The sequence below is a fragment of the Pieris brassicae genome, chromosome 6, assembly GCF_905147105.1.
Source record: "Pieris brassicae chromosome 6, ilPieBrab1.1, whole genome shotgun sequence".
In the NCBI taxonomy this organism is placed as follows: Eukaryota; Metazoa; Arthropoda; class Insecta; order Lepidoptera; family Pieridae; genus Pieris; species Pieris brassicae.
The window spans coordinates 2,094,742-2,109,994 of NC_059670.1; the positions used below are offsets into that span (position 1 = coordinate 2,094,742).

The following is a 15,253-nucleotide window of genomic DNA, read 5'->3' on the forward strand; positions in this document are numbered from 1 at the left end:
TATTTAAATGTCTATATTAACAGACTGCATAATGAGAGCAAATGTTATTCTTGTTAGAAATAGTTTAAAAGCGTGACCGGACTTTTAGTTTGTCTCTACATTGACGAAATTATTTACGAGACTTTTAATACACATCATAGTATGTACATGATTGTGTAGTGTCTCTTTGGGTTAAAGGATATATATAGCATTCAACTCTAACAATTAATCGTTTAAATTTCGTCGAAGTCCGTCTGTCTTATTAACATCAATCTCACATGTCATCCCCATGTCCCATGGGTTAGATTCGGCATTTATTTCTTTTTTATAATCAAAAGAACTGGATAGAATTGTTAGCCTTAATTCGTTTAGCCCAGTTTATTCACGTCGATAGCTGAAGGTAAAGCGGCTTATGGCCGATTTAGGTCGCTGGGAACATGAGAGACACGGAAGGCTCCATATAGGCACTGTTGATATAAGAATGTCATTCATACCATATGCGCTACAACCTTAGCAACGCTAGGTCTGGTCCTCAGATTACTGTATCTGTTTCATGATCGTTTGTGAATTGAATAGGCAAGTAGGTGATCAGCCTTCTGTGCCTGACACACGCCATCGACTTTTTGGGTCTAAGGCAAGCCGGTTACCTCACGATGTTTTCCTTCACCGTTCGAGCTAATGTTAAATGCGCTCATAGAAAGAAAATCCATTGGTGCACAGCCGGGGATCGAACCTACGACCTCAGGGATGAGAGTCGCACGCTGAAGCCACTAGGCCAACACTGCTCTTCAAAACACGTAATTCATATGTATCAATAATTAATGATAAATAAATTATCACGACTTCGCTTGGTTTACGGCAATGGTGACAGATGTATAGTTTCAATTGTAATAAATGATCGCATAGCTATATGTTTATTATGTGTTTAATTGAAACATATATCTTTATTTTAGTCACGCTTAAAAAGCTATAATCATCATTGCAGCGACTCGAACATTGTCTTTGAAATAGAAATCGGGCAACGTGGTCCATTAAAAACGCAAGAGAATTCGTGAATTATGTAATGTTCCGTTTATGTAAAGCATTTTCTTATATGTATATGTATATGAAGTATTGCGACAAGGCATTCTTTAACATTACATCAACTTTGTGATAAATGAATCATAATATTTATATTTTATTTGAATAAAGTTTTCCTTGACATAACAATACATTAAAAGTAAGGGTCGGCTAATAGTTTTAAGCCCCGAGAATTAGGTTCTAAATTTATTTATTTATATCTTCAAATCTTTTTCCCGAAAAGGTAGGCACGGACTACGGATCTAACATTCCTCCCTCGCTTCATCGACTTACTCGCTCATGCCATTCACGCATGCTCGTCGGTTATGGGTACTTTTAACTTGTCCCTTCTCTAGTACCAGGTACAGTATGTACTAAATGGCCTAACCAAAGCGACTTCACCATCCACGGCTGCTTTGTATATCCTACTTGTTAAATTCTTATCATTGAGGCGTTCTACATGGCCACACTAAGCATTTCCTTTTAACCGACACTGCTCATCCATTCATGTGGTTCTTAAAATCTTAACCCAAAGACATTATATAAAATAATGTACTAAATACCTTCAGAAAGAGATTTAAGCGAGCCCTAAGACTCTCCCTCTACAGCTACCGGCAAACTTCTTGAGCGTTAAACAAGGGAGTGGGGGGGAAAGTTTGCGCATCATACAGCGCGGGGAACAAACGTCAACTGATTAACCAATCACGCGATCGACACGATACCTAAGGATCGCTTCTGTGCAGGCAAAGACATTTGTTCAAGATGTTTGCCGGTATCTATACGTAAAAACGAATTGGACATAACGCACGAATTGCTCACGCACATCTTACCCTGAGTTGTCTCTGCGCGTCCGCGTCAAGCTTACCGCTTACGTGATTATTATGACATTTATTGCCGACAGTCGCTCGTTTAACAAATACAATGGTTAAAATTCTGACATTGAAGTATTACGGCCATTATCTTATCGTAAGACAAAGAGAAACTTAGAATACACTTGTAGCAGTTGTCTTGTATTTCACCACGGTAGATAAAAATAGATTGTATGAGAATTGAATGAGGTAATTGCGGCTATCATGTTTAATGGAATGTTAAATCTATATCTGTGCACACTGAAGTATGACATGCCAAAAGAAATGGAAATTTCTAGATAAGTGTATGGTTTTTTTTTATGTATAAAATTTTCCTGTCTTAGAAAGGGAACGCACTTGCGAGCCTTCCAGCCATGTGAGTGTTCATCCATGATCCCGCGATCCAGCGGAATCCAGCTCAATTTTATGCACTGCTGGATCCCGCAATATCTTGCGAATCCGCAAGCATCAGCCGACTGTTCATCAACTATCAAGCCAACAAGTGTAGAGGCAGAAAGAGCAGTTTCGGCCGTTGCTTATATATGTAATTCTATAAGAAGTAGGTTGGGAGATAAAACCATTGTTTTTTTTCTTCTAAACGAGACATTATTATTTGAGTACTTCATATTTCTAAATTTACGATCCACAGATACACATAAAAAATAATAAAATATATAAATGTAATTAGACGATATAGTATAGTCTAAAAATAGTGTATTTGTGCACACAGGAGTCATACTTAAATTAAATATATTTGTAGGTAAATAAGAACAATGTGGCGGAGAGTTTCTTGCCAGTTCTTGCCCGCTCTACGCCTTTGACTTGGGAACTGAATCAATTTAACATATTTTCTGCTAACGTTTTGCGGCTTTAAGTTTTGAATATTGTGCATATATCTTGTCGATTCGAAACCTTTATTTAAATAATTTAATTTGAGGAGAGAGTTTACCGTATCATTAATTGTTTGACAGTTACGAAATTCATGAACATTTTCAATTGGGAATTTTATTTTATTTTTCATGTATTTAAAAATTCTTCTAAGAAGTTTCTAACTATTTAACTATAAAAATCAGTCCTGCCGTTCGATCAAACCGGAGTTTGTCTATACATATTAAGATTACGATCACATAGTCACTTTTCCCTTACACTTGGCACAAAAACACAGTAACACATTAAACCAGTAAACCGTAATACGTTTTTAATGTAATGAATTAATCATAACGTAACAACTTTTTCAATATCTTCTATCACGCAAATAGTCACTTGATGTAATCTCGTTGGTCATGGTGTATGGAATTTACAATCGCTTCATCGGAAAATTTACGTTTTTATAGTAACATTTACGTTTATATATTGGTACTATTCTGACATTTTGATATTCGTGACTAAGGCTGTATCATTTAGACCACCGAATTATATAAAATATATTTATTAAAAAATAATATTATAACAATTTGTTTAAAATTTTTATATGATAGGTACAAGATGATGAATGCGTTTTTTGCATTGAAGCTTATTAAAACAAAGTTTATTTTATAAATACCGATTACGTGAGAGTTATTCGCCGACTTCCGACAATTAAACTATACAATAATTATTTTAGAATGTTTTAAATGGACATAAATTCTCTAGATTTTATGGAAGCGGCTTATAAGGCAGTCAAAATACATGAGTCACAGTGTATTGACACGTGTTGAAGGCGCCCATTGCCAAGGATGAACTGTATTTGGTGAGCGAAACCGGTCCGTAATGTTGGTCAATGGTTCTACGCAATCGCGGAATGCTTAAATAACGGAATTTGTAATTGCCGTAAAAGTAGTCTACTTTAAAATTTGTTTTATTTCATTTTAAATAATTCAACACGATTATATAATGTATTAAAAACACTTGTAAAAATTAATATATTATTTGTAACATTAAATTAACAATAATTTTAGTTCTACTGTCCTGGGGTTTTAACATCCATCATTTGTTCGTAGTGTGATGTATTATAACCTGTAGTCTTATATATTATAGCCTGTATTCTTCTTTGACCCTTTTTGTACCATACAAATTTTACAAATATATGGTAAAATGTGCATTTTTATGTGAAAAAATTCAACATTTGTGTTATTATACACCAATATTCATATTTTTTTCAACATTCCCTTTAGAAGATATTTTTATTTATTCTATGATAATAAAAACACAGAAATTGAACATATTTACTGTCGAAAGGAGCGCTCTCCCGACGCTGACATACTAAAACGGTAATAAATACAAAAGTAATTTCTATACTTCGATCCTCTAGAGTTCCTGAGAAAACGAATATAAAAAAAACTCTTTAAAAAACATGTTGACGTGATATTAATTTTTAATGGCATGCCAGTTTCTTCACTGTATTATCCTCCACCGGTCCGTACATAGAAATGTATATTCGTGCACAGCAGGGATTCGAACCTACTACATTAAGGATGAAAGTCACACGCTCCAACACTGCTCTAACCAACTCTTTAGCTTTGCAATATGTAGTATTTGTTGTATTCCTTTATACAAGAAATATGTGTTGAGAATTGAAGATTACGTAAATTGTTCATAAATTAGGAACTGTTGACATTCTACTAAAGCGACAGAGCGAAACGGTTTTGAAATTCCCGCTTACTTCGTGTTTTTGCATCTTAAATGGCGCATTTCTGCTTGTCACTTTATTACGAGAAACATTACATACATAAATAATGTGACAAGTCACAAGTTTCTCCGCAAAAGTCAAAAGTCAAGTCATTCATGATTCTAGAAAGTCAAAAGTTACATAAATCTCCCGTTACTAGGTCTAGAAGTTTATTTCCTATCATACTGGAGTATCATCCAAAAATTGCATAATTGCGGCAAAAAATAACGTACGATGGAAGATGCCTTTTCCCCCAGACATGGGCCGCATCTCGAGATAAAACTATGTACATATAATTTTTGTAAAATTTCAGTAAGGTGTGAAGATATAAAGGCTCATTATTATTAGCAACCAATTCTTGTAACATTACGTTTGACAAAACACGAAAGCAAAGCGATAAATAAACAACTCTTATCGTACACATCTACTAATATTACAAGGAAATGAATGGCTGGTAATGTTAAAAATAACACAAATATCTGTAGCACATGATCGAAGAGATGATGATGACTATGAAAACATGGTTTTAATTAGAACAATTGAAATCAATAAGGTTAAATACAATCGCGCAGGTTAACGAATAAATCATCGCGGGGTGTACCAGGGTCGTATCAATTTGTCCCCCATTCGAGAATTTTAATAGGAATGACGCAGATAGGTGTTACGAGTGACCTAAGTATCAGAGAGACACCATGTCTATCTCTAAATTGTTCTATTGTTGGTTTTTGTATTGTGATTTTGATAAAAAAGGACTTTGTATCAAATGCCGTAGATTAGTCGTTAGTTACTATTTCATTAAACAATTGAAAGAGCCTAGACTTAGTTCTCCATAGTATAGTGAAATTTTCAATTTTTGAATCTTTGTTTTCTATGACTACTATAGAACTGTCAGGAGTAGGTAGAGTTTTACTGTTCTACTGAACTTGTCTGCACAAAATCTGGTAAGGACTCGTTTAAAGACTTTCGCTGAGAAATTTTAACAAATACATAACATGAAAGATACTTCATATTTTCTTTGTGTATGTTTCAATGATTTTAAAGCCTTAAAGGTCGACTTTCCATGTTAATATTTAAATTAAGACTTATCTTTGTTTTGTTCGTAAGATCCTTGGTAACGATAGCGATGAATGCCATACATTATTCAGTGATCTACTTAGATTACTATGGACTGTATATTTATGTACAAAAAAATCTTATCTCGTTAAGATGAACAATTATCATGCCTCGTTTGAATTTTCTATTACCTTTGTTTAATTTAAAGAATTTAGTTATACATTACAGTAGTCAAATTTGTTTTAAGTATTAATGATATGCTTATCATTCGCCAAACACTGACACCCTTTTGGACCCTGAATAATTTCGCATTCATTATCATCTCCCCATAAGTGCTCCTGGAGCTTGGAGGTAGCCTAGGATAACATGGCCTCCATTGCCAAAATAATGCAGGTCATTTTTCTCGCAACGCCGCGCTCAAAGACATCATACGCCGCTCTCTTCCAGCCATTTTGGAGCCAACAGCATCGCTAGAGACGTTGGGAAGCGGCCGGATGAGCTGTTGATGATACCTTGGAAGATGGGACGGGCTTTGGTATGGGATGCTATTTGACAGGTATGCCGCGTCTCACTTCCCTTGGTGCAAAAAAGCAAAAACGCTGGGGCGACGGAAGAGTAAGCAGAGTATAAGAGTCTTTCCTCCAACTTCGATTTTGTTCTCTTTGGAGTACTCTTGGGCTGTGGGGTTCAAGTTCAAGTTAAAGAATTAAGTTCGCGCCTGGTAGATACTACCGGTGTCCCCAGAGCTGATGCTTTCCTGGCTCAATAAATAAGCGAGGAAATGCTGCCAGCGTTAAAGGTACACTGCCACAGGGACCAAACTTTTTAAATCTGTTTTAGTTTTCTTTTTATTAATTTTTAATAAACAATATCTAGGTATGTAGGTTAAGAAAATTGTAAATACTGTATTTATGATTGTTTTGTTTAGGTTTTATTTAAATAAATCTGTTAAAGAGGTTATAATAACAGTCACGTAATGAATGACGTTGAATAATACTGAGATAATACGACTAATTTGTGTTCCATCGTCACATATATTATTGTATATTTTTAATAAATGCATAAATACTTTTTGGTAAGCCTATTGTTCTTGTATATAGTCGAAAAATATTATATAACTATCTCTTTATGTCAGATGTCATTTTCACTATTCTGTGCAAAAAATATAAATAAATCATGACGCCAGCTTTCTCGATACCCATTGTAAAGATACTCTCAAAGATAATTTAAGTACTTTATAATGACTTTCTATCCTGAACTGACTGTTCATGACTGTCCGTCTATTTCAAAACCTTAATTAAATTTATACTCAATAGGCACAAAAACCTCTAAACACAATCTACGGCCTCTACGCAAAATGCGCCGTAAAATGAAAATAGTCATTGAGACCTAAAAGAAGGAATTTCAAGACTTGTAAAAACTTGTAATTTCTCGAGAAATATGCGAGTCGTAATATTATGGACATTTCCCAACATGCTGATCATATATTGCAGTAAAAAGGTATTAATAGAAATGGCAATTTGCGCTGAACAAGTTCTATCAGCGGATGCGTGCCCGTTAGTGGATGATAATCTCAAGCTGATTGAGTAACGGTACGAGCCTCGAGGGTTTTGCAGATTTATGCTACTTGATGAATGTTAACTGGCCGCATTTACTATGTTACTGGACTATGTTCAGTATTATATTTAATTATGTTGGTAGATGAAGCTGGCATTTACTTGCGACCTTTTGACTGCCGAAACATTGTTACATGAGTTATGTAAGCTAACCAAGAATTTATTAGAATTATTATTATTAGAAGCGTAAACAAATAAATCATCGCACACTTGAAGTAGTCCATTGAAATGTTACATGGGCTGAACATTTGTTTGAAGAACGCAATTTTATTTATGGGAAATGTAGGGGGGGTCATAACAAGCCTTAACTCAAGTTTGTGGAGTTGGCGCCCTTATCCCCCGGCCGCTATCTAGGAAAAAGGGGTGAAAACACGCTTTTGGCTATATCTTCTAAACTATCCATCGTACAAAAAATTTGTAGCAAAGTGCTGTGCCTACAATTATATATATGTAACTTGTACAATGTTTAGTTTGGCCCTCAAATTGTAACGTTTCAATGGACTAAAGCCAGTATGAGCCCTTTAGTTTTTGCACACTCATAAATTGTAATACAACATTATTGTTTCCGATAATCTCCAAAAAGGTCAACTGCATTTGTATCTAAGTGTCACTTAAATTTGTAAACCCTTGGATAAGCCAAGTGAGTTTTTATTAGCGACATGATTTTATGTTAGTTACAAGCTTATACTTTAAACGATTAAAGTCAAGTTAATATATATCTGAACATATTCATACAACAATCGTCACCGAACTTAACTCACAGTTTAAATATTTTATTTCACCTAAAATATTATAGATTAGGGCATAGAACAAAAATGTTTCACAGATTTTAGAATATACCAAATCATCTGTATTTAGTTCAATTTTTCGTCCACGTCGTATGCAATTGTCTATATATTACAATGTATTATCAGGTGCGATTAAATGTAATATATTGTCTTCGTTGTTCAACCCTGTCAAGCCTTATTGAGAAACGTTACAGATTATTTTGTAAGCAGACACTTTGTAGTGTGTAATGTGAACATAGGGGAAGCCACAATAATAAGATCGATACTAGCTCCATCGCCATTTGTCTAGCTGTAAATACCACAAAATATTGTACGTTAGTATGTTCACGCACTGAGGTTTCCCAGGGTTTTAGTGCGTATGCACTCAGCGAGTCCCACATAACCCTTCACCACGAGTTAACCGTGCAGGTATATTCAGATATACCGCCAATTCTGACCTTGAAAATCCCATGTTAAAATACTTGTATAATTCGAATCAAAATTTATAACTAACAAATACGTGTTTGTTTATTGTACTATAAACTACATGACGTGTAAAATTATAACTTCACTTTCTAAAGATTAAACATCTACTTAATCATAGGAAGTCGCAAAGTCATAAGAGTTGCACATTTATCATTTGATTTCCCTGAAACTTTCACCAATCATATCGCAAGTCAAATTAAAACATAACGTTAAAATGTTTATATTTTTAGATAAAATAAATTAATGATAATTAAGGTTTAATAATAAATAACATTTCGACTACATAAGGAAAACATCTATTAAATATACTTTCAAATAAATATAAATTTTAATTTATTTTAACAAAGAAAGAATTTTTAATGGGACACGACGGAGGAAAACAAAACAAATTCAAACATTTAAAGAAAACACATTTTAACGGATTAAAGCTATGAATTAATATATAAACTTATAATTATCATACATATTTTTAAATTTTTCCCGACGTTTCGCATAAGTTTATAATAATACATAGCTTCAATACGTTATAAAAGTGTACTCTTTAAATGTGTAAAAGTTACGTTAATAAAATACAATACTAAATTATAAATTATAAAAATGATAGAAAAAGTGATTCCAATCCAAAGTGTGGCTATCCAGACCTAACTCGTTAATAAGAATGCTTAATCTGGACAAGGACATGGAAGACAAAACAAATGACTGTCAAAACAAAAGCGATCGCAGTGCCTCTGGCGCGTACGAACTTACTCAGAGAAGCACCATTTACGCGTGTCTTGCGCACCCTAAGTATTATTGCTTGTGAGACAGATGTTTTTATTTACACACAGGCTGATTTCACAATAATTGCATTATTTATACTTGGTTATAAAATGGTTCAGATTTTCTTGTTATGTTTATATTAAGTTTTTAGTTTAGTTTTCTATTAGTATTGAGTTACTGTAAAAATAGGAAATAAATAAAAAACCAGAAAGACAAAACAGATTTATAATCATAAGTCCTAGCATACTGACGTAAATCCCAATGTTTTGTGAGCAATTTCTATGATCGCACGGTGCAAAAACTCAACATTAAAGTCGGGACCGCTTTCACAATAATACATTTATTAAATACATATAAAACAAACAGACATTTCATTGTCATAACATCGAACATGATTTATAAGTTTCGCATCATCCGATAATATGCTTTATCACTTTAATCTTCACGGTTACAAGTAATACTTAGTTTTATTATTTCACTCTTATTTATCAGTGATTTTATTAATGAATAAATGACCCAAAAATCAATATATATTACTTATATCGTTGGTGGTGTATATTAAGGGTGTGTTTTAATGCCAAATCATTAGGTTTAGCCAAAAGAACACTAAAAAATCAAGTCTCATTATTACTTAGTTTTTTTTTATTATTTCACTCTTATTTATCAGTGATTTTATTAATGAATAATTGACCCAAAAATCACTATATAGTACTTATGTCGTTGTTGGTGTATATCAAGGGTATGTTTTAATGCCAAATCATTAGGTTTAGCCAAAAGAACTATCGATAGTTGTATCTGTTTTTCGATAGATTTAATAGCACTAAAGGTCAATGTCACCACAAACAATCCGCATTTCCTCTCTTTCTTTCATATATAGCTACAAATAGGTGTGAAAGAGACAATTAAATCCTGGTTAGGATATCCGTACATCCGGTGATCAGTAACGCGTGACCATGGTTTCCGGCAGGGTGCTAGCGTTTTGTTTACATTTTAAACATAAAACAGCTGAACATTGTAATTAAAACTCATGCGGGAAACTAAACTGAAGAACATTTGACTTGTTTAAGGCAAACGGAATACGTCTACCGTTATTCGTCAGCCTTATAATAAACGGGAAGAATAACCTCACAAACCGTGCGGGCCTTAAAAAAAATCAAGGGCACCTGTTACCATGGTTACCAGTCTCTCTCTCGTACCCTATGGTAACAAAAAGTATGATAATAATTTTAATCAATTTATTTAAGATAGACACATTCATAGAGATATTTTTTTTTTATATAGAGCAGGGGTGCAGGCAAATAGGCAGGAGGCTCGCCGCTGCTTCCTTAGGACCGAACGCAGGCAAATTATAATTACCAGCCTTCCTACCCAAAGACTGAAGATATATTAACACGGAATACAAATTCTGCTTTTCCCAAAGATCAATTGTTTGGAATGTCTCCTGTGGCGGCACACCCAACTTAACAGCTGCTTCCAAGAACGCGTTAATATTTTCCATGCATGTGAAAGCCATTGTTGACTTGTTCACCTTCTTGACCAGGCCCTCCTGGAATTTGTTGACAATTTTACAAAGGATTGTACCATCTTTCAGTGTTTCGTAGAGGTTTTCTGCATCTCCGGCAGTGTTTATTGGTTCATCTGTGATCTGTTTAACCCATTCTAAGGTTTCAGTGGCGATGTCATCACTGTATTTACTGCTCACCGGATGTTGGGTGATAAGTTAGTATATCTGAAGATACTCTACTATATTTTCTACAGGCTGTTACTAAAATGCACAAACCGTTTACAAACAGATTAAGTTCTAAACGAACTTTTGTATAATTCTGCCTATTAATGTTCCAACAATACGTCAAAAGACGTAAAATATCTAAATTTACTACCATTTCTCAAATAGCGTAGAACGAAAAATATTTTAAAAAATCTCTTGCCCGTTTAATCGCCAAGTATTTTGTAGCACGGTGTAAAAAGCTACAACCATTACGCCTCGCTCCACATGACACGGAGTGAATAATGATTTGATGAAAAAAATACATCTTTAAGCCTCGTTAACAAAATTTGTACACTTGTATTACAATAAGAACAATACGCACACATAGTTAATCAAGGCATAATACGTAAGAATTTAAAAATATTAACTTTTTGAGGACAGAACAGAGAGCGCTGAATGGTTCTCATCTCGGAGGCCGCAGAGTGAAAACAATTTTTATAGTTTGGTCTAGTTGAGAAAAAAATCAATGCGAGTATATATTTATATAACACGTATGTAATATTTATACATACAGTCAAAATCTGTTAACGACATTGAAGGGATTACATGTATTTGGTCTTTGGTTTTAGGCAGAATACAAAACACCATCCGTATCACCGCGACGCTCGTCGTTCCACAACTGAGGGTTTCTTAAGGCAATTTTTAGACCGCACACCACCGCTATGTGGAACTGGCTGCCCACTGAAGGGTTTCTGGACCAATATGACTTAGGGTCCCACTTTTTAAAAGGCCGGCAACGCACTTGCGAGCCTTCCGGCAATGTGAGTGTCCATGAGCCGCGGTATCACTTAACACCGAGTGCCTCGAGTTACATAATGTATGTTCGTTATACTTAATTTATTATTTTAAGTCATTTAATCAGGACTATCGATGAAAATATTTTCCAAGAACGTAATATGCAACCATGACATCATCGAAATAACTTTCGAGCGCAAATTTATCAATTTGTCAAATTAAACTAAGAATAGATAAGATAATTATCAATTGCACTTCAACGGAGTTCTTCGTCATCGTTTTATAAAAAAATATTCCCAATTGCATTAGCTAATTATGTTTTTACTAATGACATCATTATAACTTTAGTGTAATAGTTATCAGAATTCCAAAAATTATGTCTCGATTCAAAGAAGTAACCTATAAAGATTGTTTCATAGGTAACAACACGGTTATATCAATACAGTGCAAACATTATGCGGGGTTTTACGGGGGTGGTTATTGGGGCCATGACATTTCGTAAATGCTATTTGGGGTTTCCATAAATAGGGTAAGGTACCAACATGTTATGGGGCGTAATGTCAACAATAACAGTGATTACCATGAAAGATAATCGTGGCGTAAAGTACATATTATATGCACTTCAAAGGCAATAAACTATGCGATAAATTAACGTTATAACTTATTACCCATTGTAAAAGCAAACTACGATAAGAGATTTTAAATATTTTTCCATACAAATAGGTCGTAGCAAATGTCTGGCTATGATCTATTCAACTGAAAATGTATTATCATTTTACATCGTAAATAAAAGGCGGTAATGCAAAATTAAAAAAATTTATTCAATAAATACAAATGCTCCAATGGCTACATTTGACGCCTATTACCAAAAGAAATTCCTGATTGTTGACCTTTGTTTGTGCCGTATTGGAGAGAGATGACATGTTGTCCAGCGTTCAACTGTTCTTCGGAGAAGTCTCTAACATTCCGATCTGCTTCCTTAGGACCGAACGCAGGCAAATTATAATTACCAGCCTTCCTACCCAAAGACTGAAGACATATTAACACGGAATACAAATTCTGCTTCTCCCAAAGATCAATTGTTTGGAATGTCTCCTGTGGCGGAACACCCAACTTAACAGCTGCTTCCAAGAACGCGTTAATATTTTCCATGCATTTGAAAGCCATTGTTGATTTGTTCACCTTCTTGACCAGGCCCTCCTGGAATTTGTTGACAATTTTACAAAGGAGTGTACCATCTTTCAGTGTTTCGTAGAGGTTTTCTGCATCTCCGGCAGTGTTTATTGGTTCATCTGTGATCTGTTTAACCCATTCTAAGGTTTCAGTGGCGATGTCATCACTGTATTTACTGTTGATCCTCGCCTGGGCTTCAGCGTTAATGCCGGCTTTTCCTGCGCGGTATTCAGCCATTTTGTGCAGTCAGGATTGTGGACACGTATACACTGGGCTTCTTATGATAAGCACTTTGCTATCAGTAGGACGATATACTCCTGATAGTGATTATCGGTGTATGCGACAAACAATAGATATCCTACAGATATCGGGTGAAATAAAAGACCACTTTATAAATTAATATTATGTTCAAGATAAAAAATACAGATTATAATCACGGAACTTGGATGGCTCTTGTTGAAATTGAAATTCTGATTATAGGTAGAGGAGAAATGTCTTTGTTTTATCTATTCTAAAGTAGATAATAGAGCAAATTTCAAGTAGGTAGGCAAAATTAATCAATTTTCTACACCTTTCTATAGATATTACTATAGCATAAGGCATAGGTACTAGTTTTATAATACTGATAAGAGTTTGCATTTTGTGGTGTTCCAAGTTGTATTGTGATTTTTAGGAATAATATGAAATTTTCCCTTTGTTTCACTTGCTGCTTGATAAAAAGCACTAAATTTTTTTTCAGTTAAATAATATAAAAAAATATTACCCAAAAACAGGCAAACCTGTTTAAAGAATTAAGATGCACTTAGAAATAGTCACCATCTTAAAATTTAATTTTTCATATTTACCTTGTGTTATAGTTATTGAATATGCATACATATATAATTGAATTTGTTTATAATATGTCTTAGCTTAAAGTAGACATGACAACATACTGAATAGGCACCTAAGACATATTATATTTATGATGAGGTTATTTATAAATAGTTCTTATATATATATATATATCAAGTTTCTTCAATGCTCACAAGACGGATCACTCACATAGATAAATTATGCATGGATACATCAACATCAAGGCAGTGTAGTTATAATATTAAATATTTTTTAGAGTACTTGTGTTTATTATTATGGTTAGGCCATTATAAAGAGATGAAATGAAAGGCAACCTTCCAACAAATTGTGAATATAAATTTACTAATACTTAACCATTGTAATTTTAGCATTTACGAAATGAAATTTTGTTAAATTTCCATTGTTTCAACCAAACAATGCAAATGGACGAAGGTTATTGTGAACAAAGAACTAGATCCTATCACTGAGTCTGATAAAATTAAATGGTGATAATTTTTAAAGGTTGAATAAATTTACTAAGTTATTATTATTAAATTTATACTCAAACAAAAAAAACCTATGTATGTAACAGCTATTTGTATCAGGCAGAATGATTTTCAAAATACTTTCACTGAATGAATCCTAAACTATCTACCTTTTATGGAAACAATATTTTAAAAGTTGTCCATAGTTATTGTAATGAGAGGAAAAAATAAAACATGTATATTTACTTCAATGATAAATTCCATAGAAAGATTAAGTAATAAATATTAATTATAATAGTAATATGTGATAACCACTAAATATGCAAAAGCTAAAGTTAAAATGTTTGAGTTAACTCAGCAAGAGTTATTGGTAATTAAATCACACAATTTTTATCAACCATTAAACAACATTTTCAGTATGTGAATTTCTGTTATTCAAATCTATTTTCAGTTTTATTTATTATTAGATTGCAAATAAAGATTTTACATTAGAAATTTTTAGAACCTTAATAGACAGATTTTTTATGACGTCATGAATATTTGTTAATATAACCTTCGGCGGTAACTGTGTGAATTTTTAAATAAAATAACTTTTAAAAGTTGTTTCAAAGTGCAAATCATAGGCAAGTTTTACATTTGACATAAACGGAAGTATATGCGATGTTCATAATATGGGATTTTTATAGTAATTTCGTCCTGAAAATGTTTGATAACGCCGTAGTAGAAGTATTGATAAACTTTTACTCAAATCCTATTAGGTACAACTCACTATCTAAACATCTAATTTACGATATAACTCACCGATTTGTCTTCTTTGCAAAGATCAAAAATCACAGGACACGATTGATGTTAAAAAACAATAATCATTTTACAGAAATACACAAATCACCTCACTGCGAACTTTCACAAAGTAAAATAAAAAAATATTATTTTTAAAACCCGCACTGTCTACTTGCCAACACGTCTGCGCGGCGTATCAGTCTTGACATGACAACTTGACAACGGCAAATTATTTTGACACTAAGCCGAAACTGACAATTGACAAAG

The 15,253-nt window shown here is 33.6% G+C and overlaps 2 protein-coding genes across 3 annotated transcripts in view; both read right to left on the bottom strand.

Moving 5' to 3' along the window:
- The window catches only part of LOC123711398 (myosin heavy chain 95F), a 58,589-nt gene extending 43,407 nt beyond the window's left edge, over nt 1–15,182 (bottom strand). For both annotated transcript variants that reach the window (XM_045663970.1, XM_045663969.1), the window contains exon 1: nt 15,008–15,182. The gene's annotated coding sequence lies outside the window, so the exon portion shown is untranslated. The remainder of the gene's footprint in view (nt 1–15,007) is intronic.
- LOC123711399 (myophilin-like) lies at nt 12,518–13,184 on the bottom strand. Its single transcript, XM_045663972.1, has one exon. It carries the CDS (start codon nt 13,125–13,127, stop codon nt 12,564–12,566), a length of 564 nt encoding a protein of 187 aa, XP_045519928.1. The 5' UTR covers nt 13,128–13,184; the 3' UTR covers nt 12,518–12,563.
- Nucleotides 15,183–15,253: the final 71 nt, after the last annotated feature.

Excerpts from the sequence above, each read along its gene's own strand:
- LOC123711399 (XM_045663972.1), bottom strand. The coding sequence starts at position 13,127 with ATGGCTGAATACCGCGCAGGAAAAGCCGGCATTAACGCTGAAGCCCAG.